The sequence below is a fragment of the Carassius carassius genome, chromosome 26 (assembly GCF_963082965.1).
Source record: "Carassius carassius chromosome 26, fCarCar2.1, whole genome shotgun sequence".
In the NCBI taxonomy this organism is placed as follows: domain Eukaryota; kingdom Metazoa; phylum Chordata; class Actinopteri; order Cypriniformes; family Cyprinidae; genus Carassius; species Carassius carassius.
This window is the reverse complement of record NC_081780.1, coordinates 11,477,768-11,503,650: the sequence shown is the minus strand read 5'-3', so window position 1 is coordinate 11,503,650 and position 25,883 is coordinate 11,477,768. Positions and strand designations below refer to the sequence as shown.

General features: G+C 36.2%; 3 protein-coding genes across 5 annotated transcripts in view; 2 read left to right on the top strand and 1 right to left on the bottom strand.

Annotated features, from left to right (window-relative positions):
* klhl42 (kelch-like family, member 42) overlaps positions 1-3,530 on the top strand; it is a 5,305-nt gene extending 1,775 nt beyond the window's left edge. For all 3 annotated transcript variants that reach the window (XM_059511207.1, XM_059511206.1, XM_059511205.1), the window contains one exon: positions 941-3,530. In XM_059511207.1, the coding sequence (XP_059367190.1) occupies positions 941-1,398 (458 nt within the window). In that variant the 3' untranslated portion in view covers positions 1,399-3,530. The remainder of the gene's footprint in view (positions 1-940) is intronic.
* The window catches only part of cwf19l1 (CWF19 like cell cycle control factor 1), a 20,436-nt gene extending 8,019 nt beyond the window's left edge, over positions 1-12,417 (bottom strand). Inside the window, exon 1 of the mRNA XM_059511204.1 lies at positions 12,414-12,417. The gene's annotated coding sequence lies outside the window, so the exon portion shown is untranslated. The remainder of the gene's footprint in view (positions 1-12,413) is intronic.
* Positions 6,650-25,883, top strand: nrip2 (nuclear receptor interacting protein 2). Its single transcript, XM_059511208.1, has 6 exons — positions 6,650-7,264; positions 17,107-17,463; positions 22,321-22,403; positions 23,005-23,132; positions 23,677-23,729; positions 25,731-25,883. Exons 1-6 carry the CDS (start codon positions 7,112-7,114, stop codon positions 25,848-25,850), a joined length of 894 nt encoding a protein of 297 aa, XP_059367191.1. The 5' UTR covers positions 6,650-7,111; the 3' UTR covers positions 25,851-25,883.

The window sequence follows — 25,883 nt, the reverse complement described above, 5'->3', positions numbered from 1 at the left end:
TGTATTACTACACGGTTATTTCGCAGTTAGTGATCATAACAAAAAAAAATTCGTCATTTGCCATAATTATAGTAAAGGTAATAAGTTACCTTTAGGTGAGTATTAAATTATGGCAAAGGTAGCAGCAAAAATATGGGAAATGATGATAAAATATATAAAATTATTTAATTTAACAGCATCTGCCAATATTTAATATTTTTTTATTGTGCATTTCCCCTATTTTTGCTTTTAAATAATGTTTGCCATCATCTTACACTCAAAGGCCTGGTTTCATAGACAGGGCTTAGACTAAACCAGGATTAGACCATAGGTCAATTAGTATATTAAAGTCATTTTTATAAATGTGCCTGAGGAAAAATATAACTGGTGTGCATCTTGAGACAAAACAAAGGCACTGATATATTTTAAGATCAGTCAGTGCAAGTTTCTTTCAGTTGAAACAGTTCAGATTTACATTTTAGTCTGGGACTAGGCCTAAATCTTGTCTATGAAACCAGGGGGAAAATTATAAAAAATTCTGTCTGATAATATATTTATTTATTATGGCTGATAACTATTAAACAGCCATATTGTACCAATAAATTGTCTGTGGGAAAGTGAAAACGTCTTAAAAAATGCACCAAAATATTTAAAACGGATGATTTTCATTTGTTATGGAATACTGTGCTTATTTTAAAGGATGTAATTTATATTGGACAATAATCCCTCGTCACTCACATGAGATCACAACCATTAGCTAACAACAACGATTCAGTGAATTCTTGATGGACAAAAGTCTGGTCCTACATTTCAGAAGCCGCTCAACTCAGATACTGTACATACATCTTAGTAGGGAAGAAAAGCAACTGCAATTACCATTTCATTCTGATTTTAAATTACTGCATTAAAATGATCTTTTATGATTCAACCATCTCAGTGTTTTTCTCCTAATGTCTGACAGATAGGAACACCAATGTACTGCGTTACTGCCCCGCCTCAGACTCGTGGTCCGTGTTCCGTTCCTGTTCGGCTCATGTGCGCAAGCAGCAGATGCTCTCAGTGGAGGACACCATCTACCTGGTGGGTGGCTACACACACGAGCTAGAACCTGCAGAACTGGGGCGGCGGAGACTCAGCCAGACAGAGGACATGCTGACGGTACAGTCTTACAACGTGCAGACGGGAGAATGGTTGCAACTTAAGGAAAATACATCAAAGTCTGGCTTAAACCTCACCTGCACGCTACACAACGACGGCATCTACATTATGAGCAGAGATGTCAGTCTGCCCACCAGCCTGGAGCACCGCGTCTTCCTCAAGTACAACATTTTCTCAGATGCCTGGGAGGCTTTCAGACGTTTTCCTGCTCTGGGACAGAACATGCTGCTTTGCTCTCTCTACCTACCCAATGTCCTATGAGCCACACTGTTCAAGCTCTGGGCGTCTGGAGAAGACTGTAGACTGCTGGGGAACACTGATTTCTTGCTAGAGGTTTACCAAAATGCTTTACCAGATCGGATTGATCAACCAACACAAAGAACCTGCAGGGGACATTAAAGGAATAATACAGCCAAAAAATTCTAATTTTGGTCATTATTTACTCCCCTTCATCTGTTTGACTTTAAGAGAGTGTTTAAATTTAATTTTTTTCATGGAAGGAAAAAGTCTCACTTGAAACAACACCTAGGTGAGAAAATGATAAGTGATGGCAGATTTATTTTGGTGAAATAGTCATTTAAATTCTAAATAAAGGACAAAAGTTTGACTTTGATGATTAAAATCAGAAGTCATGAAAGAATGTTTAAAATTCACGCACCCTCAGGCCATTCAAAGATAAAGATGAGTTTATTTCTTTATCGGAACAGATTCAGAGCAATGTATTCAGCATTGCATCTCTTGCTCACCAGTGGATCCTCTGTAGTGAATGGGTGCCGTCAGAATGAGAGTCCAAACAGCTGATAAAAACATCACAAGAATCCACACTCCTCTAGTCCATCAATTAACATCTTGTGAAGCTAAAAGCTTTGTGTTTGTAATAAACAAATCCACCATTAAGGAATTTTAACTTTAAAATACAAGTCCATAATCCAAATGACTTCCTCCAGTGAAACAATTCATACCCTCTTGCCCTCTCACATCAAAACACATTTGTTTAGAACTGTTTTAGACTTGTAAACAGTGCTTGATCAGTGCATATTTCTCTTCTGATTCAGACAAGATGGCTTTTTCACTGGATAACGCAATATTATTGATAGACCACTCATATTCATTCGTTTGTGCATAGTTAAAAACATCTTGATGTATTTGTTCATTAAAAACACAGCTTTTTTTCCACTTTGCGAGATGCTGGTTGATGGACTGGAGTCATTTAAGTTACTGTAATGCATTTATCAGCTTTTATCAGTCTCATTCTGACGGCACCCATCCACTGCAGAGGATCCATTGGTGAGAAAGTGACTTAATGCTACATTTTTCCAAAAATGTTCTTTTGAAGAAACAAATTCTTGGATGACCTGAGGGTGAGTACATTTTCAGCAAATTTTCTTTTTTCTGTGAATTACTCCTTTAATATCTCCATCAGAAGTTCTGTTGAGGTATTCAAAATCAGTTTTAATATACATGTATCATTTTATTTATCTTGGCAGAGAGAAAGAACACTACAAGAGATGCACCAGACATTTTCAACCTGCACAGAATCTTCCAATGCCAATGCATGAACAGAACCTTAAATATATATTACATGACTTACTAATATACAGATGCACAAGTGAAGGCTTCAGATTTATAAAGCCTGCAGATGATATGAAAACACTTAACTCGCACAAGCTGATTAAACAACTTAACATGAAGAGTAATTAAAGACATCAAAGAGATAGTTCACTCGAAAATGAAAATTCTGTTATCATTTACTCACATTAACGTCATTCCAAATCTATGTGATCATCTAACCCTTTTTTTGGTTCATAAAATTAAAGTCGGTGGGGTCTGATGTTGTTTTGGACCACACTGACTTCCATTAAATGGACAAAAACTTAAAAATATCTTAGTGTTTCGCAGTGAAAAGAAAGCAAAAACGTGATGTTATTGTCACAGTGTTAGCATTTTTGGGTGAACTGTGCCTTTAAGATCCAATGTGCCAGACTAAATGATGATTGTTGAAAATGTTATAGACTAAAAGTTGTCGATTTTTGACTTAATTACACTTTCAATAGTCTTAGTTGAATTATTTCATTTAAGTGTCTTAAAATGTGCTGCACAGATGAAGCACAAATACATAAGCGCCTGACCTAACCGCTGTGATGTATTTTTGCATTAGGTTGAGTGAGATGACCTGTTCTTTTGAAAGAAAAGGAGATTAATTTTATTTTAAGTGTTAAGTACTTTATACTTATGTTCCATTTACTCTTGGTTTTACATTGTTTTGATTATTTTTTTATATGTATGTTGAGCCAAAATGGATGATGGTTTTGTTGAGCATTCCCAAGTTGCCTTGAAAATGTAAAGGAGTAAGTTAAAAATGTTCAGGGAAGCAAATAAAAGACTTTATATTACTTATTTCTCTGTGTGTCTCTGTTTTTACCTGTATGCATTAGGCAGATTCCAAACTGTCACTTGTCCTTCTTAGTGAGGTCACCTTCTGCTGTTGTGTCCTGACAGAGGAAGTCGATGCATAATCGGCTGTCTGTAGACATACTGCAATGTCCTGTCACATCAGCTGTGTCATTGTTGCAGCAAATGGGTGAGATGCATCGGATGGACTCACTGCCTTTGAATCAGACCGTTGTACACTTTCTATACTTCATTCATTGTTTTGGCATCTGCACTGTAGATTCTCATAGCATGTGTATGTCCATGACGCTGGTCACTGGCTCTTAAAGTTGAGATGTCCCAGCAAAGACAAGCCTCCTGTAGGAGATAATGGTGGGCCAGTGGATTGCCAGCGATTTGCTGGTTAAGTGACAAATTAGAATAATTAGTTATCAAACATACTGATAGAAATACATTTTCTATCATTTGCTTTGGACTTTTACTGCATACGGATCACTAAAGGCAACCGAAGAGAACTTTATTACATACATTCTCATTAACTAACTATACTACTTTTGCCTCAATAAACTCCTAATGTCAATGTTAGGTATGGGGTTGGATTGAGGGGCCTAAAATGTGGTCATGTACCATAAGGCATAAATATGTGGTTGTCCGTTTATCTATGTAATAATAATAATACAGCCGCTTGGAGGCGCTGCAACTTAATTTAACATACAATATATATTTTCACCACACATGCACACACACACACAGTTCTATTTAATTACTACAAATGCACTGAAAAGAGTATTTACGTATTAAAACCATTAAGATTATAAATACCAATAAAAACACATAAAAAACATTCACAATATATATTGAGCACCCAGATAATGAACAGGCTGCAGGAGCAGAGATTCTTCTGTGTTACAGTGACCTGTTTTCAAATAGCCAGCAGCGTGATTTGTACTGGTTGGGAATTGGGGGTTGAGTGAGGGGAGTGTGTCTTTTACTGATTTTCTCTTGTACACAATGTGGCCCACTGATAACATCTCAAGCAAATCAGAGCCCAAAAAATCGGTCTTTAATATGTCACTGCTGTAGAGCGCTGACTCTCTGATGGATCACAGGTCTCAAGCTGGAAGAAATGTAGCAGAAAGAGCTTGTTCGACCTCAATGACTGATTTAACAAGTCACATCTGCTCTATTGTAATGATGGGCCTCACAACTCTCAATGTAGCTTCATATAGCTGTTTTGATACATATGCAACCCCAATTAATAAAAAAAAGAAAGAAAAAAGACAGAATCAGTACACACACACACACACACAGACACACACACCGCACACACACACACATATATATATATATATATATATATATATACATATATACAGTACCGCCCACTAATATTGGAACCCTTGGTAAATATAAGCAAAGGTGGCTGTGCAAATAACCTTGCATTGTTTATCCTTTTGAACTTTAATTCAAATAAATTACAAAAATCCAAACTTTCATTTGAAGTAAAACAATGGAAAGTGGGGGAAACTCACATTATGAAATAAATGCTTTTCTCTAGGTCACGTTCGCCTCCCAATATTGGCACCCAATTATTGCAACGTCTTTTTTCTCAAGATAACAGTTCTGAGTTTTCTCCTATAAAGACCTGAGTTTGGAGAACACCTGATAAGAGATCAGAGACCATTCCTTCATCCAGAATCTCTCCAGATCCTTCAGAATACCAGCTCCATGTTGGTGCTGCTTCGCTTCAGTTCACTCTTCTCATCTTCTACAGGGTTTAAGGTCAGGGAACTGAGACAGCCATTGCAGAAACTTCATTTCGTGCTCAATGACACATTATATTGTGTTGATTTTTATGCTTGTTTTGGATCAATGTCTTCATGGAAGATCCAAACATGGTCCATTATTTCTTACAGAGTCTGTCAGGTTTAGATTTTTTTTATCTGTATTTGATTGAATCCATGATGCCATGCATCTGAACATAGACGTGTAGGACCTCAGGCACAAAAATAGGCCCATAACATTATAGAGCCAGCAGTATATTTAAACATGGACCTGGGGTACTTTATATCCCGGTTTGCACCAAATCCATCTGGTGGGTTTGCTTCTAAACATCTCTTTTTTATGTTTCATCTGACCATAGAAGCCAGTGTAATTTGAAGTTCCAGTCGTGTCTGACAACTGAATATTCTGGAGTTTGTTTTTGGATGAGTGAGGAATTTTTTTTTTCTCAAAACCCATTTGAACAACATGTGCTGATAGGGACTGTTTGATATACAGTAGGTTTTTAGGCTTTCTGACTCCAAAGATTCAGCTAATGTCTGCAATTCTCCAACTGTGATCCTTGGAGGGTCTTCAGCCACTCAAACTCTCCTCCTCACAGTGCATTAGGATGATACAGACACACATCCTCTTCCAGGCAGATTTGTAACATCCTTAGTTGATTGGAACTTCTTAATTATTGCCCTGATGGTGGAAATGAGGATTCTCAATGCTTTAACTCTTTTCTTACAGCCACTCTATATTTAGTGATGCTCAACATATAACATATATTCTTTGCTTTTACTCTTTCTGATGGACGATAAAGGGAGTTTGGCTTTTGTGTTCCTCATATTTATAATTCTGTGGAACAGGAAGTCACGGCTGGACAATTTCATGTTTACAATCACCCTGTTACTACTGAAAACTCAGCTTTACCATCACAAAAATAAATTAAATCTAAAATGCATTAAAACAGAAAAGTTATTTTCGGAACTTAACACGATATCTCTTTGTTACTGTGTCAATCAAATCAATGCAGCCTATTTTGAAAGACTATATATGAATCTATCTTTGCACGTTGAGTAGAAGAAATTCTATTACATCTGTGCCACATGTGTGAGTTAGAATGAGAAGATCGAAGTTGAAGGCTAAACACAGTATTTCAAAGCAGGCTTCATCATTCCAAGCTAATTAATGTTACCTACTGAAAGAATATATATGATATAGAGACAGAAAGATGAAGAGGGACACATGGAAGAGAGCATGAGAGAGTGCGAAAGAGAGGTAGGTGGAGATAGAAAGGGGGAGGTGGAAACAGAGAGAGGAGGGGAGGGGAGATAGAGAACGAGAGGAAAACGGGAGGACAGTTCGCCTCTGCAGCGCTGCAAGGACAGAGTGAACATCTCTGGGACGCAAACGGACCAAAGCTCTCAACAATCACACGCTCTTCACCATGACAGCCATGCCAATCACTGCACTGGACTGACAGCTGTCAATCGACAGGAGAAGATTATCAGGATCACCTGCTACAGGAGAGATTACAAGCTACAATAAGGGACTTAAGCGGAGTAATTCCAACTTGGTTGGTTGGTTAGAAGTTGGTTAGAAGAAGGGAAATTGGCCATTTATGATCCCTTAACTGAATGCCTGAATGTGTTCATGAGTGTGTGCTTTAGTGGGAGTGTGTACGAGGTTTTCTTGCTGTATATCAGGGTCACAGTCTTACTGGCTGTCACCCGTCAGTGAAGTGCCACAATAAGCTTCAGTAGAGCCCGTTTTAGTGGGTAGCTCTGTTTATTTTTGCATTTTAGCCAAGAAAACCATGAGTGAGGGCAAGAAGGAGTTAGAGATGAGGGACAAAGCCATCATGCACCAGCAGAGGAGACTGAAACAAGCCACCCAGTTCATGCACAAGGACTCCGCGGATCTTCTGCCTCTGGATGGGCTGAAGAGGTTGGGAACTTCCAAAGACCTGGTGAGTGGCTCTTTTGTTTACTCATAAAATTTTTGAGGCGAATTTACTGCGAATATGCAAAAGGATGCATTCTTGCAGTTTTCCATATATGCAAACCAGTAAGCAGTCTCAAATGTTTCTGCATCCCATCACACAATGCTGAAATGATGAATTATTTAGCGCTCCAGGCACGGTAGTGAATGTTTCTGACACATCAGTAGATTCGGTATTCAGCTTCCCCTCCATGCTGCTAGATGAGAGTCACACACTTTCACACACACACGTACACACACATCATGGTTTTTATCATGGTGAGGACCCATTTGACTTATTCTGTACTTGAATCAAGCTAATTATTATAATTATTACTACACCATAATTCTACCTCTTTCAAAAAAATCTTTTGATTTTTTTTTTTACATGAAATTAAGTGATTAATTAGTCACACCACAATTTTGATCCGTCTGAGTGTAAACTGTTTCTAGGTGGACCCTTTGGTCACCTGAGAAGAAGCATTTTATTTACGTATATGTTTATTCTAAAAATATATGATGAAATATGTCATTGTCAGGAGGTTGCAAGGAATCACAACTGTGCTTATCTTTAGTTAGACCAACAACATAACTGTAAGTTAGGCATTACTTTTATATACAGTTGATTAAACAAAAAGTTAATATTGAGTAATTTACATTTACATAATACGTCCACTTCTGTATTTTTGCTCTGTCGATTAAAATTTTGCCAAACAAAGCTGACTGTTTAAACGAACCAATCAGCAGGGTGAATAATTCAATGACTCACTCAAAAGGACATTGCTTGATTCTATCCTAAACGAATCAGTGTAAACAAATCAGTTGACCGAGTCAACAACTGTGCTTGAAATCTCATACTTTCTGAGGTCCTACATTTGTATAAGAACTTTCTTTACAACATGAGAAAAAGTATGTTCTATGAAGTATGCACTTCAGAATCTCACTAGAAGCAGTAGGTCATCTGGGTACTTTTCGCCAACTGTTATAATTAATAATAAATAATGTTATCTAGACATTTATTATTGACTTTTGACAAAAAAAAACATGTTTTGTTGAGGTTACATAACCAAGAAAGAAAAATAATAATATATGTCCTCTATGAGCTTCTGCACGGCTATGGAGTTGAAATCTCTGTAACGGTGCACAAATTAATCCTCTCTTGAATTAATAAGAGCTGCGCATTTCCACAGAAGGTTTCTCACAGCTTAAGCTCTCTAGCTTTTTCCCCACATACTTTAAGTCATCAACATCAGAAGCTTAGAGAGAAATATGGGTGGACACATATAATGGTTTACCTCATGGCAAGATAATTATAATATCTTAGCCCTAATCCTAATACTTAAATATACCCTTTTCTATGTTAGTCCCTTTATTAAGTCTCAGCGGCACCACAAAGTCCCCACAATATAGGCAAGTCAATTTTTTACAACCTAACAATGTGCCAATAATGAACCAAGAGCAAATGTTCTGTTCAGTTACTGATATCCTCTCCCTCATTAACAGTCATGGACTTGTACTGGTTCTGTCTCTTCTGTACAATAACTGTCCTGCTGTCATCTCTAGCAACTACTCTGATTAGATGGCACATACCCCAAATCCCAGGGTGCACTCCAAGAAACCTTCAGAATATTAGTGCGCATGTGTGTGTATATATATGTGTGCCTATGATTAGAGAATGCATTTAAATGATCTCCGTGCACAGCAGGAAAGAGCTGAAGCTTGTGTGCACAGCTTACGATGTCAGAGCCTCTAGAAAGTGTGAGCTAAAGATAACTGGCTGCCACAGGCAGTGGAATGGTTTGTCTTATCAAATGTTTCTCAAGGAATATCATACTCTGTTTTGTGTTACTGTTCGTGCAGCTGTTTTTAAATCACCATCTGGTTTGCGTAATGTCAAAAAACCAGCAGCAACAACAATGAAACAATTCTCTTTCACTGTCTCCTGCCGGCTTTGTGAAGCTGTCATAAGCAATTATTCACTAGATTCGATCATGACACCCTCAGATGGCACAGATATGTCACGCTTGTCCTGCCGTGGCGAGAGGGGCAGACAAATACCTACTGACAGTTAGACAGATGGTACTGTCTTGTTGCACTCTACAGTGGGCTGTGTACCTCTTAAGGGCAAAAGAAAGATTATGTCCTGCATTGTGTTTAGTTGGATAGAGCACAAGGTGCAAAAAACAGAGAAGTTTGGAGAAAGCTTGAACCACCTCACAAACAAAGTCCAATTCAATTTGTATAATTATATACTTAATATGAAAAGATTTCCACAGCATGTCAATAATATTTCTATAACAAAAAGAGTCTAAATCAATGAGGCCTATATACCTGTAGGATGCCATTTCATACCCATTTATCTCAATGGCAGTTGCTTGGCTGACACAGACCTGTTTTTAAAGAGTCATCCTATAAAAGTACTAATGAAATTATGAAGTGTGTGAATATGCGAGAGCAATGATAGTAGATGTGTTCTCAAGTCCCCCTGGTTTGCTGCTCTCATTAACTCACGAGTGTCACGTGAAATTGTTCTTGTTACATAACCGTACGTTTGTTTTCCAGCTCTTTGGCCCTTAGGCCTTTTGCAACCCCTTCTACTCTCTCTCTACTCCCTTGTTCTCTCTTTCCGTGAACACAGAGAGCAAAGCAGGCACGAGTGCCTCAGAAAGGCACTCGTGCGCAGGAGATGTGGATGGAGTGAAAAAAGAGAGAAACCTGTCTTCCTTACACTGGTTCCTAATGCACTGAAGAACTGTGTGCTGTTTATGCTGCTGCTATCTGTTGAATTAGTTCACAAAACAACATTGTGAGTCAGATGTTGATTCAATACACTAGGGTGACCATATTTTAGTTTTCCAAAAAGAGGACAGTGGGTGCAGGTGGGGCGGAGGGCTGGGGTCTGGTTGGTTGGTGGTTAAATTAATGCCAAAAGCACACAAAGTAGCGCAATCTCAAATTTCAAAACTCTAAATATGTAATTTACATACCTAATATACATATTTTACTGTAACTGTTAAGCATATTTATCATAAACACAGCTAAAAATCTTCCTACCAGTAGCCGTCCTTCACAAAACTTAACATATAGAACAGTTTTATCATAGGTACAATTCAGAATGATTCAATACAAGAATTTCAGTAAAATGTAAAAATTTCACACCTTTAACCCATGGGGGGAAATCAAGCCATGGCAACAGATTAAAAGTACCCCAATCCCATCGGCGAGAGAAAAAAAAAAAAACACCTTGACACTTGACATGACAATCCTGCATCCAAACCGATATGCAAGAGTCAGATTTGACTGATAATGGGTTGAGAGGAGAGATGGCTGACAAATCATGCTGGAGGTTGCTCAACAGATCCTGAGCTCATTACCAAATATTTGATCTTCCTTTACACAAAATGTGCGTGATCGAAAGAGATTATTTTCTCTGCATATTGATAGTGGCCCCCTGATGCGTGAAATTAAAATGTTTGTGTGAGTGGACACACTATGAGTGGTGATGGTAGAAAGCAAAAGCCAAATCCTGGGCATTTTGGGCAATTTAGAAATCCCTGGCCTGGCCCTGCCATTTTTCAAGGTCCAAAAAGAGGATGTATGGTCACCCTACAATAAACCACTGTATGATCCAGTTTAGTGTCATTATCAGACAGATAGAAATCATAATTCATCTTTTCAAAGCATTCATTAAAAGAACCAGCTTAGGAGTAATTTGTAAATCCCATGCTGTGTTTTTAATTCACTATAAGGAACTGGCTCCCAAGAGTCACTAGTTTGGGAATCTACATAAACTGGTTATGTTGAATGCAGATGATTCACTAAAATAAACCGTTCCTAAGAGGTAATAGTTTGGGAACCAGACTAAACTGGTCACTATGAATATTTTATATTCAGAAAAAAACAATCAGCTCCTAAAAGTTATTTGTTTGGAATTAGACTAAACTGGTCATGCTAAATGTTTTTGATTCACTAAAAAGTACTTGCTCATAAAAGTCATTAGTTTGGGAATCAGACATTTTATTCATTAAAAAGAAAATAAAAAAGAGCCATTACATCATCAGTCAGTGTATACATGTTGTTTTACGGTTTTGCATGCAGCCCATGAGAACAGCTCAGTAGAAAGACGTTTCTCTACATTATGTTGCTGTCTTTTTATTGCATCACATTCATAACTTAATTTCATTGCAACACTTAGTATTATTCATAACTCAGGTAAAATCTGATTTATTTCGCTGTAAAGCAGTATTACTGTTCCAAGCTATTATGAATTGCAATGTCTAGAGCACCTGCTAATAAAAATAAATGAGTGTCTGTTATTGCGCTGTGCTGTAGAGTACTTGATTCTGATTGGTCAACTGCAACATTCTACAATCAAGTATTTTATATAATGACTTAAATAATCACTATTTTATTAATGCATATGGTAAGAAGCCCGATAATGTACAGTAATCCAGTCAATATTGCAAAATAAATGCCAACAGCATAATCTTGCTACATTTTCGAACATTATCCCTTATTCACTATTGATACCAAAAACAAAACAGTGTAAAATTGAGTAATGAGAGCTATGTGTCCCCAATATAACCCCTCAGAGGAAAATAAACAGCTGTACCATAGCTTCACAGAAGGGAAGGCAAGGGAAAGGGTTAAGACAAAGAGAGAGAGAGAGAGAGAGAGAGAGAGAGAGAGAGAGAGAGAGAGAGCAGCTGGTTGTGCATGCTGTGTGTGTCAGAGGATGTCTGGTTCTGGAGCAGGAGATCAGGAGGGGAGAGCAGCCATTAGGCAGGTCACATGACTCTCTGAATGAGAGAGAGAGGAGCCTGTTGCAGTCTGATAATTAGCTATTAGCTGCTAATCACACAAAGAGAGAGAAAGAGAGAAAGCTCTTTTCGGGCAAAAGCCCTAAATCATGCCCAGGTCATATTTCACACCAGAAATCAGAAAATAAAACAGTATTAAAAAAAATAAGGCTGCTCTGTTTTGTGTTTTTTTTGTGTGACATTTTTTACATGACAATTACATTTGTTCTCATTACACTGCACTCTATATCCTCATTATGTTTTTCAATGACAATCTTCTATATAAAACCCATAAAGGATACAATTATTTGCTTAACTTCCCTCATTCATTTCCATAATAGGACTGTTTGTAAGCATTCAATCATAAGATGTAGCCAGAGGAAAAGCATCCGTATAGAACCTTTTTTATTGCCAAAATATTTCATATATTCAGATGCTATCAATATCTATCACATAAAAAATGCATAATGGTTATACAAATTTATAACAATACTTATTAGTATTTTTAGTGTTTTCTATAGTTCTCTGTGAGGTTTCTCATTTCATACTCACTGGTCAAATTATAACAATAATAAACTTTCTGTAATATACTTTCTATTTAATTCTTCAATTATTTTCAGCAAACTGCAATTTTTGGTAAAATATTTATTTAAAGGAAATTTATTGACAATTCTGTCATCATTTACTAACCCTCACATCATTCCAAACCTGTGTGACTTAACTTTCTTTGTTTTTCTCCATATAATAAATGTCAATGGACCGCACTGATTTTCAGTGTACGGACAACTTTTTTTTTTTTATACCTTCTGTATTAAAATTAATTTACGTTTATATATAATGCAGCATATTATTGCTTATTTCTTTTATATTTAACAGTTAAATATAAAGACAGACTCTGTGAGATTCACCCAATAAAATGGTTCTCTCAAAGGTGACTAAACTCAATGAATATTACCTGCTGCAAACCCCAGTCATTTCACCTGTAATAGCCACAGACCTCTATTTATACACATTCAACAGCACAGTGGTTTTGGACATGCTGTTCTACATGAACAAGCTTTCATACAATGATCAGCTCTAACGGGCCAGGCAGAGATTTTACTCATGCAGACCAGGGACGAATTAGAAATAATACACATCTAATTCACAAGACACAAATGAATCATGAATCATTCATACAAGCCCTCGCAGCATCAAGTTAAAGCAAGTTAAAAAGGATTTTTAAATAATTCTTCTAGTGGGACTGAATAGATTAAAAGGGGAGATTTGCATATGATCATAACTTGTCCATTGCATATTTGACTTTAAAATTAAGAAGTCTTTATATAAGAATAACGCAGTTACACTGCAAAAAGTCACACAAAAACTGCTCTTGTAAGCACCCTTACATGACTGTTTTACCTTGACTGTCTTATTATGAAAGGTGGCCATTTCAATGTCCTGATTAGAATTTTTTGTATTAATTTTTTTTATCTGGTGTGTCAATGACTTTATATAATCTGATGCACAACGTCACGGATCGTTTCCAATCTACAACTATCAGAGGAGCACAAGAGCATCGCTCTATCAAGGCAACGTGACTCAGTGGCCATACTGACAGTCAGCTCTCAAAGAATATAGGGCAAAAGAGACAGAAGAACATAATCAATCCTGTCAAAATCAATCTGCTCTGATCTGTGAATCAACCCAGATAAAGAGGAACATGAGTTTATATATATATATATATATAGATATATACAGTACAGACCAAAAGTTTGGACACACCTTCTCATTCAAAGAGTTTTCTTTATTTTCATGACTATGAAGAGTCATGAGTCATGAGTTCAGAGTCGCACTGAAGGCATCAAGGGCTATTTGACCAAGAAGGAGAGTGATGGGGTGCTGCGCCAGATGACCTGGCCTCCACAGTCACCGGACCTGAACCCAATCGAGATGGTTTAGGGGTGAGCTGGACCGCACACAGAAGGCAAAAGGGCCAACAAGTTTTAAGCATCTCTCGGCGAACTCCTTCAAGACTGTTGGAAGACCATTTCAGGTGACTACCTCTTGAAGCTCATCAAGAGAATGCCAAGAGTGTGCAAAGCAGTAATCAAAGTAAAAGGTGGCTACTTTGAAGAACCTAGAATATGACATATTTTTTTTTTTTGTTATGTATATAATTTCATATATAATTCCACATGTGTTAATTCATAGTTTTTATGCCTTTCAACCCTCTTACAATATCTCATTCTCAGATGTAAGGCTGAATCAGAAGAGTCCTGAGGTCAGAAGCACTCAAGAGCTTCCATCATCCATCCATCCTCACTTCTCCATTAACCGTCCACTTTTGCAAAATCCCTCCCAGCCGCACTGAACATGAATTATCCTGGCTGTGTATTTACACACGTACACATGCATGGACACATACCTCATTAACAAGAAGAGTGTTGTAATGATGTTCATTAAAGCAGAGTGAACCTGATGGTTACAAGGGAGATACAAATGAGCTAATGGCATGCAGCTGACAAACAAACACAGATGATCATATTGAGTAGCATTGGGTCTTCTTGAAATCAATTATTATTGAGAAAAGTATTTTGTAGTCTCTTCCTTAACATAAATATGCAAGTTAGACTATGGAAGAATAAGTCTCTGAAAGAGAAGATTATTTTCAGTAATAAAGCATCTTTCCAGATGATGCCAGCCCCCCCCCCCACTAGTTTTTAACATTAAATTTTAAAATAAAATTAAATAAAATTAAACTAAATAAAAAAATTGAATAAAATAAAATCAGCTCAATTTAGGTCAAAGACAAATTTCAGCAATAGTTAGTTGTATTTTGTTGTTTACTAGCTTTCCACATTATTCTTATCAATACAATAAATATATAAAACATTTTGTGTCCACTTATGGCCACTGCATTCTAAAAGTCTTTTCTCAATTGTATTCTCCGTTCAAATCTAAAGTGAAAGGCTGCCAGAGATTCATTTAGACTTAACTCTGTGTAAGATGGTCGATGTTGTCACAGTTCAGAAAGTGATGCAGAGCGGATGTTTTTTTAGGCTAAACAACATAAGTGTTGCGTCATACCCAACATGCACTGTTGTGTTGTGCTGTGATCAAAAAATGGCATTGTTTGACTTTTAGACATGCATGATCTTAACACTGATTACGGTTAACTACCAGGTCAATGTCCTGAACGGTGTACTTTTTAGGATCGAGGTCATCCGTATTTTTGCTCTTATAGTCACATATTTTAATGCACGAAGATGAAACGGAAGGCAGGTTAGGCGCATGATTGAGGGCACAGGCGCAGGCTTAACCGTGTTGCCAGATACGCTTATTATAAGCGTCTATGGATTCGTTTTTTCCACTTAAGTGTGTGAGAATAGAAATGTATGTATGCGTAAGGAGAATGTAAGTGTTTGAGAGCGCTAGAATAAATTATGGCATGTACGGCCCCTCATATTTCTCTGTGTATTTTCAGCTTCCCCTTTGAGACTCTCTGAGCTGTACTTTCAAGAGGTCCTGATAATTGTATTATTAGAGAGGCAGAGAAAGTTTAAACGCAGATCAAATTGCAATCTGGTCTCCTCAGGTGGCCCTGCTGTTGAACTGACAGCTGTGGTTTAACAAAGTTATGGGGATAAGCAATCGCAGACAGTAACACAGCACCTGCACTATGTACAGCTGCGAAGATTGCCTTTTGTATCTAAAATTCACTTATCTGTCATAAACATCAATCCGCAGGATTTGTTTCTCAAATAAACCTGCGATATTATGAAGCCTAGCCAAAAGAAATATAGCAGAATACTAGAATCACTAACACCACAAGGCTAAAAAATACAAAATAAAAATGCAATAAAGGCATCAATTTTCCTTTTTTCTTCACATCAACTGAGAAATGAGAAATTTTATTTGAGTGCTTGACATTTAGTGTTACACTGGTATTTATAAAAAATGTCTTTCAAAGGATACTTGAATTGCAGCAGTTTGTTAAAATTGCACAATTGCTCGAAGAAGACGCTGTAAGTTAATGTCTTTTGGGAATGAACAATGTTCTTGGTAAAACAGAGACACAGATTTGAGCAGTAATTAAAGTGATGGGAGTCATTCTGGCGCCGTCATGGTTGTTAATGGAGTTAACTTCAGCACTCAGTGACTCTCTGTTTACTTCACTTGTTTACTGTCTAACCCTGCAATGATAAAAAATTGAGTGATAAAACATCCATGTACTGGTTTTATTTCCCACAGGTCTCCAAACTGCAGTAATGAAACAGGGAAAAACAATTCAAATTAATCTTTAGTGCTCAGCCGAATAATATTCCACAAAATTGCTCCACTGGTACTTATTTATAATGTCTGAATATCCTACTGATAAAAATAGCTTTCTCATAAATTACAAATAATTTTCTCCAGTAAATTTATTGACAGAAAAAAAAATATATAAAAAATTATGGGTTGTCACAAGACAATGTATTGTCATATTTAATTTAATATTAAAAATGTAATATTTATATTGTGCATATTTTTTATTTTTAATGTAATACTTTGTTATTAATATTTTATTATATATTGCACACATATTGCACACCATATTTTAATTGAATTTAATGTTAGTTTAATATACCATTTTTATTTAATATTTATATAGTGCATTTTCTATATTTTTTTTATTTCACTTTTATTGTTCATATTCTGTTTTAATTTATTATTTAATATTAAAACTTAATTTAATATTTGTACTGTGCATACTCTATATTTTAATTGAATATAAACATTTAATTTAATATTTGTATTGTGCATATTTTACATTTTAATTGATTACTTAATTTACTAAAATTTAATTTAATTTTAAAATTGTACAGTAAGTATACAGTATACAGTATACAGTATTTGTCAAATGTAGCAGAAAATCTAGGTTCTCCTTGTGTACAAAAAAATCAGCATACTGTCAAAAACATACAAACTGGAGTATTAAGGTAGTATGGTATTTTAAACAGCCATGGCAACAACTGACATCATTTCCTATTCTGTGCTGTGCCCCATACAGCAACCCCACAGCATCGTTCAGCGCCGTCTCCTGGAGGGCAACATTCCACGTTTGCGTGGAGAGGCCCGGGACGTCCCATCTCATATTTGTTCACCCCTGGCAGACAGCAAAGAGGGCGGCGAGCCGGAGGAGAGGAGCGAGAGCACGGTGGATGACTCCACAGAGGAGAAGGAGTCTCCAGAGGAGAGCGAAAAGAGCCTGAGGTCTGATGAGGATGATGAAGATGAAGGGGACAGCAGCGATGCAGGTGGAAAGACCGAGTCCAAGCAGAAAAATCAAATAGAAGAGAAGACGAAGAAAGTGCTTGAAGAGGATGAGAGAGCATCCACCCTCTCAGCTCTAGTGGTCCAGTGTAAGGTAGGCATTCTTACTGATGAGCTGAGCTCTTTTCAGCCTTTCTCAGCTGTCTGTGCCCATAATAGAAGCCATAACAGCTTGCCGTAATGACAAAATGCAAGCTCTGGCTCCCTATGACTCATGGTTTTATTTTCCTCACAGCCGATTGTTCTCGACGCTCTGGTTTGAGAGGGTTTTAGAGAGCCAGTATGCATCTAAAAAGCCCAAATCAGTGAAGCACCTCATGCCAAGTTTACAATACAGATGATGTAACTGGGGTGCAAGTGACTCATTGTATGGTGATATAACACGGATCTGACCCGTCATTTTCAAAGCTTCAGCAACTTTAACACAAGACATAAGCAACATTCTAAAGTCCGGGTTCATCAGATATTTAATGTTTTTTTAAAGAAGACTCCTATGCTCATTGAGGCATTTATTTGACCAAAAATACAGTAAAGTCAGTCATATTGTGACCTATTTATTACAATTTAAAATAACTGTACTATTGAGGGCAATATATTGTAAAATGTACAGTAATATCATTTTTTTATGTAAATTATTGTAGAATGATTGCAAAACTGAATTTACAGAAGGCATTACTCCAGTCTTCAATGTCACATTATCCTTCAGAAATCATTCTAACATGTTGATTTGCAGCTCTAAATAAATAAATAAATACAATTTTAGAATCAAAGTTAAAAACAATTGTGCTGCTTAATATATCTGTGGAAACCAGGTTTAGGTTTATTTGATGAAATAAACTACAAAAGAATAGCATAAAACTGAAATCTTTTGAAACATTGTGAACGTCTTTACTGTCACATTTCATCAATGTATTGTGTCCTTGTTAAATAACATTAAAACATTAAAAGTATTATTGACCCCAAACTTTTGAATGGCATTTGAGAGGAATGAGACTGGCTTATTAATTAAAATGACTTCTCCAGCTGTTCAAAAAAAACATTTTATTTTATTACAATTTTTTATGTATTTTTCCATTTGTTTGAGGTTCCTGAACTAATGTTTTTATAATTTAATAGCTAAAGACCTTTTTTAATTAAAATTATTTTAAATTACTAACCAATTCAAATCATTACTTTAGGCCTGTTAATAACCATTTTAAATTCCCCTGATATTTAAAGGTTTTCCAGAAGCATCCATTTTACAGCAGTGTCTGTTTAACTAGAGCAGACTGAACATCATCAAAATCACCCATCTTCTCTCTCCATCACTCTCCATTCATATAGGGTTTGAGTGTGGTAAAAATAGACCCTAAATTAAAGTAGATTAAACCACAGGGTTGGGTGTGAATTTCCTCAGCCTCCACATATCAGCTGACAATTCAAGAACAACCAGACAAATAAATGGAACACTGACTTCAAATTAGGAAATCAAGGAAATATGTTTCCTGATGTGATGCAATGTTAGCTTGTCCAGCTCAAAGCAAGTTAATAATGGAGGCAAAATGCATAGTTAGCAGAATTTAATTTGTGATTATGACCAGCTGACTGTAGTTTATTTAACCCAAAAGCAGTTTTTAATTAATTGATGTAAAAAAAAAAAAAAAAAGTTATGAGTTAATGTCTTAATGGTATCATGAATTACAGCATAAATTAACCTAGGTTAATGTTAATTTCTACAAATACAGTTTTCAACATTTCAAGCGGTATGAATAAATAACAGAATATTTTTCAATTAACATTAACCAATATTAATAAAAAGTGCAATTCTAAAAAAAATTTTTTATTGTATGATACCGAGTGTTAAAAACTGAACCCTAATGAAAAAAAAACATTAAATCAGCATTAAACTAGCATAGGAAACTACAACTACAGCTGCAACTACAAAGGAAAGCTACTGCCGGAAACAATGTTATACAACAAATATTTAGGCACAATTAAGTAAAAGCTATGTTTGTCATCTGAATTTCAAATAAACTGAATGTTCTGGAATGCACATGCAGTCGTGTTATCATAGGTGAGCTGAAAGACGGAAAGAAACCATCAGCATCTAATTAAAGCTTCGATAATGAAGAGCCAGATAAGTGGGGCAGCGTTTTAGCGAATCCACTGTAGTGGTTCATGCCTCCTCTTCTGGAAAGATAAGTTTCAGTTTGAGGCAGAGAAGTAATGCACGATTTTTCTCCACGCAGAGCTGTCATCACTTTAAATGTATCACACATGCACCAGTGCACACATGTATACAGATATGTAACAGCAGCAATCAAATAAAGACAAAAGGCAACTCATAAAAGTAGTATCTCACCGAGCTCAACTGTTTTTATAGCATCAACTGGAGTTTATTTCTGCAGGAGCTTATTTCATATTTATTCTGCAATTTAAATGAAGAATTTTTTTTTTTAAATGTACTTAACCTCAGGTCATCTGAGATGTTAAAGTGCATCATTGGACCAGATATAATTACAAATGTATCATTACATCACTTGTTCACCAATCGATCATCTGCAGTGAATGGGTGCTGTCAGAATTAGAGTCCAAACAGATGATAAAAACACCACAATAATCCACAAGTAAATCACACGACTCCATTCCATCACTTAACATCTTGTGAAGCAAAAAGCTGCATGTTTATAAGGCACAGTTCCATTATTAAGGCATTTACCAGTAACTTTAAACTGTAGCTTCTGTCCAAATTACCAGTGCATAATCCATAAAAATTCTTCTTCTAGTGAAAAAGTGCATCCTCTGTCCATCCTCTCACATCAAAATCCACTGACATATTTGTTTAGAATTGTTTCTGCTTGTAAACAGTGTTTAATCAGTGCATATTTCTCTCCTGATTCAGACAAGATGGCCTTTTCACTGGATAAAGCAATATTAGTACAGTTATTTTAGAGGGGAACGAGTGTTCAAACTTAAAAACATCTTAATGATGTGTTTGTTTGTTACAATTATGCAGCTTTTCACTTCACGAGATGTTCATTGATGGACTGGAGTTGGGTGGATTATTGTGTTGCCTCATTCTGATGGCACCCATTCACTGCAGATGATTTATTGTTGAACAACTGATGCAATGCAAAATTTCTCTAAATCTGGTCCCATGAAGAAACAAACTCATCAACATCTTGCATTGACAGGCTGAGGCTTTTTCTTTCATTTTTACATCCTGACCACAAGGTGCAGGGAAAGAAGACACTGAGAAAGTAATGAAGACAGCTGGAATGAACCTGACAGAGATTTGTCTGAGTTTGTATCATCTGGCACTTTGCCACCTCAATGTGTTCATGTGGACGTGTTTCATTCAAGGTGTCTCGCACTGCAACAAAAAAAAAACTTGCAACACAGCACTAAAACCTAGCAGAGGAAGGAACAAGTGTGAAACAATGCAAGGAAACCTGCATGTCTGTGCAAGTGTGTGTGGAACATACTAGTGGGGCCGGAACTATGTGTGAGAGGGGCTTAACGGTCCCCCATGTTTGCTCACAGAGAGACTGACATTCTGGTGCGTCCCACCCTTTATGTGGTAGGAAAGTTGCGGGGGTGACAGCTCACCTTGAGTGACAGGAAACTCAGAGAGGTTGCAACAAAGCTCTCATCCACTTATTAATCTTGAACAGTAGAACAGTGCTGACACAGACCTCATCCCTCACGCACTAAATGTGTTGTTAGAAAACAGGCAAAGAGCAAAAGCAAAGCTTGACAGTGCTTTAGCTGTGTGTAGGTGGAGCCATATTGTCTTTAAGTCCTCATGCATGCTGAGAGACCATATGCCACAAACAGTTTCCAAATACTGAGGCTTCCTTCCAGGCTCCCACCACACTAATTAACTATATACTAACACTAATATTAATACTTATACTAAGTATTATTGTTGTTGTTTGTTGTTAGTATAAATATTATGCTATGAATAATGTATTAAACTTATTAAATAAATTGTATTATCATTATTATAACAAAACTCTCTGAAATTTTTAATTCCAGATCCAAATATTTTTGTTAATGGACATATTTATCAAGGGCACATTTACTTGAAAGGATGTCATTATTATTATAATTGTTACATTATTAAATATGAAGTTCAATTGTACACAATCTTATGAGCAATTAAGATTGTAATAGCGTTACATAAAATATACTACAACTTAAATATACCAACTTTTACAAAAATACAAATACTTAAGCATATATATATATCTAGGGAGAGAATTAAACTGTTATAGTTTTTTTTTCAAACTTTTTGCTGATCTACGATGAAAAATGTCACAAATAACACATATTAATAGCTAAAGTCAGCTACTGCATTCACTGCTGTCACTGTTTACACCAATGTTAATGTGGTATGACCCAAAACATGTGACAGGATCCATCATAAGACAAGCAGATGGCTAATGAGTTAAAAAACTATCCACTGATTGTGCTAATACCAAACAAATTATTTACACATAAATGTCAAGCAAGCAGCATGAACAGGCACTCAGAGCTTCCAAAGAGCAAATGCTGCAAAAGAACAAGGTCATTATTCATCTGACGAGCTCTGAATTCTGCAAGCACTGATGGAATTTCAGGTGAAAGGACAGACCTTTGACAGTGGCGGTCCATTATTAACCAGAACGATTATTCTCAGAACGTATGAAACTATCAATCCTGATACTGTCAGACAATGCAAAAACAAAACCTGCCACTGTCTATTTAAAAGACCAAAAGCTTATATCTGTGCTTCAACATACTGTAGTGTCTCAACTTGGGATCTGGATGAAACTAGTTGGCAGGTTGTGCTGTTGTTAGACTCTGCCTGATAATGTGGTCTGCTATTTAAAATCCCTGTCACATGAACGGTGTGGTAATGGCATCATAAGGGGAAAAAATATTTTATCAGGGAATTCATCTGAGTAAAGACCAAATGTTTATTTTGCAGTGTGGAGATGCAGAAGTGATGTTATCCATAAACACAGGGTACCAATACAACCATATCTCTAAAACATGCTGCAGAAGACTTGGGCAAGTGTATTCTACACACACACACACACACACACACACACACAAGATAAACAGTTCCATTAGGATTTTATGGGCCTATTTTTCGAAAATCTGTAATGACTTTTTTTTTTTTCTTTTTTTTTTTTTGCAGTGAAATCATACCAATCATTATCCATTTAAGTAATTTGTTTTAGTGAAATATTCTTTTTTATCCATAATTAGTGAAATGTTTAAAGTGCAAATTTTTTTATAAACTTGCTTTTTATTTAAATAAAAAGTCTCTTATGCTCACAATGGGTGCATTTATTTGCTGAAAAATGCATTAAAACTGTAATATTGGGACATATTTGTACGATTTAAAATAATTAAATCGTTTTTTTTATTTATATTTTAATCAAATTTTTATTTATATTGTAACATATTTTATTTATTTATTTAATTTATATTGAAATATTTCAGCAGCCATTACTCCATTATTCAGTGTCATGTGATCCTTCAGAAATCATTCTAATGTGCTCATTTGGTCGTCAAGAAACATTTATTATTGTTATTGATATTGTAATGTTACAAAAGATTTATATTTCAAATAAATGCTCATCTTAAGTACCTGTATCTTCTGCAGACTGAAAACCAACCTAGGAGAGAAACCTCATGACAAGCTGCCACTCAGTGATTCGACAGTGGAGACAGTGAAGTCCCTGCACCTGCAGCTGGGCACAGAAAGAGTGCAATGCACTGCCCAGGTCATAGGTCAGACTTCAAAGTTTCTCCAGTCACTTCTGAAAATGCACTGCCTATTGTGTTTAAAAAAATTGCTCAAAACAACATACACCTACAATGACTACACCATGTTTCATAGATCTGATTGAACAGAGAATTGGACATTCAGAACCATGTCTAAATATAAGTTCAATGCAAACAGAAAAGTCTTATGAGAGTGCAAAAAGGGATATTCATATGCATTTCTTCAGCTTGTATTTGCATTCAACTCTTACACTGAGCCACTGGCCTTTTCCAATTTAGACAGCAGTCTTGGAATGCTTGGACAAAGTGACGTGGGCAACACAGAGGAATTACATAACAGACGAATACATGACCTGGGCACAGTGCCGCTAATGTTTCCTGCATGCATTGCATACAGATATATTATAAAGCTACTAATGATGGCAGTTTTTTTTATCAAGGCTCCTCATGTGCTCTACTAATTAGAGAAAGTATAAAACTATGCCTAAAGGGGATTCATATTCTCTCTTTGTCTCCCACATTCTGAGTCTCATCTCTTGTCTGTTCACAGAGGACGCCACATTTGAGGTGTGTCTGGGTCTACAGACTCTGCTGGAACTCAAAGTAAGCCTTGGTTTTATTTAACCTCATTTTCAGAGTCTTGTAATGCATGGTTTCTAATCTATTAGTCTTTGGCTTTTGAAAGTTTTCAGTCTGAGCTTAAAATGTATGGATAAAAGTCTTTTTGAAAACCACTTGCTTCAATTTGTGTTGGCCATCTAGATCAGATGTTTTAAAAAATTTTAATGCCACTGAATCTCAAGAAAGATGGTTCCCTTGAGTGTATTTTCATGTATAGGAGCCATTTTATACTGTAAAATTAAAAAAAATTACAATAAAATATACATTCAAATATTATAAATATGTGTGGAATATTCACCCCCTCATTGGCTGAGTGGCATAAACTATGATTTTCAAAGCAGATTTTGTTATTACTACTGAATAATAATTGACAATAATAAATATTAAGTTTTTTTATATTTAATACTTTTTTCAACTTTTTCCTTTGCCCCCAGTCTGAAAACCACTGATCTAGGTCACATCTTCATAAATATAAATTAGACTTAATAAATGCAAATTACATTCTTATATTCATAGTTTTATTGTCTAATTTATAATCATATTTTAATTTGCCAATTTTAAAGATATTTACATTTATTTACACAAATTAGCAAAATGACTTATTTGATCAAAAGGGTCTTGAAGCACATTCAAAGTATCAGTTTTATCAGTAAATCAAAGCTGAAGCCATAACAGATATAACATGAAGTAAATCAAATTATGAAACAAGCAGCAAAGAAATTCTGAGGCTATGTTAGATGGTTTCTTACATGGGTGTGGGTTCGTACATAATGGGGGAGCGTATATCTAAATATTGAATCCCCTCTGAATGTGGTTTGAGATTATTTCAAATGCGGCGGGGGGGCTCCTCATAACACATGAGATTTACATGTGTTATGAGGAGTAAGCTAAATGCTATTAAAAGAAGAGAAAATCCTTTTTAAAGTATGATAGAGTGAGGGGATGAGAGAGAGAAAGCTAGAGAATGAAAGTGCAAGGACAGTATCTGTACAAGTATATGCAAATTATATATTTGTCAGAAGAAAAGATAATGTATGCAAGGAGAAGGATCCACAAAACTAGCACAGGCCTATGTGCAGCCAATAAACATTAGAATAATATGTTTAAGCCACTCTTGTATATCTGTAATTATGAAAAGATCTTGTTTCAGTGGCAAAACAACAACAAAACATTTACACCAACAATTTTGCTCTACAAAGGCACAATACAGTAATGAATGACACTTTAACAGAACTAAACTGTGACTGAAATCAGGTCTTTAGACTATGATCTGTCCTGTGACATACAGGTTTGGTTCAGCTGTCATCAGTTGAACCAAATCATCAGATTCAGAGAAGAGAGACTGGGAAAAATGTTATCACATAAATTAAAATTGAATATACAAAGCCGCTGTTCTCAGTTCCAGTGTTGCCGTAGTTACGGTGTCTTGAAACGACCTTGCTCACAATTCTTATCAAAAATGTTAAAAAGGAAAGTTCATCAAGACAAACTTTGATATTTACAAGTCTACAATAGTTTTAAAAGCTTTAAAGATTATAGCTGAATGATAGAACAACAGACAGACAGACAGACAGACAGACAGACAGACAGATAGATAGATAGATAGACAGACAGACAGACAAACAGACAGATAGATAGATAGATAGAGCGACAGACAGATAGATAGATAGATAGATAGAGTGACAGACAGACAGACAGATAGATAGAGTGACAGACAGATAGATAGAGCAACAGACAGACAGACAGACAGACAGACAGAAAGACAGATAGATAGATAGATAGATAGATAGATAGATAGATAGATAGATAGATAGATAGATAGATAGATAGATAGATAGATAGATAGATAGATAGATAGATAGATAGATAGATAGATAGAGCGACAGACAGACATATAGGTAGATCGACAGGCAGACAGATAAATAGATAGAATAACTCATATAAAACACTGGATGTGATATAGTGATCTTATCTCTCTTGCAGTGCTGTGTGGATCTGAACTCCAGAGTGCTCCGGCTCCACAGCACAGAGCAGGAGCTTCCCTTCCTGGATCCACCTGCTAGCAGCCTGTGCCATCACCATGACAACAACAAAAACATGTGACCTCGGACCTACGTGCCCAACAGCCACCATGAC

Coding starts and splice junctions, on each gene's coding strand:
- nrip2 (XM_059511208.1), top strand. CDS start 7,112: ATGAGTGAGGGCAAGAAGGAGTTAGAGATGAGGGACAAAGCCATCATG. Junction 17,464..22,320: donor CTCTAGTGGTCCAGTGTAAG/GTAGGCATTCTT, acceptor TTTATTTTGCAG/TGTGGAGATGCAGAAGTGAT. Junction 23,730..25,730: donor AGACTCTGCTGGAACTCAAA/GTAAGCCTTGGT, acceptor TCTCTCTTGCAG/TGCTGTGTGGATCTGAACTC.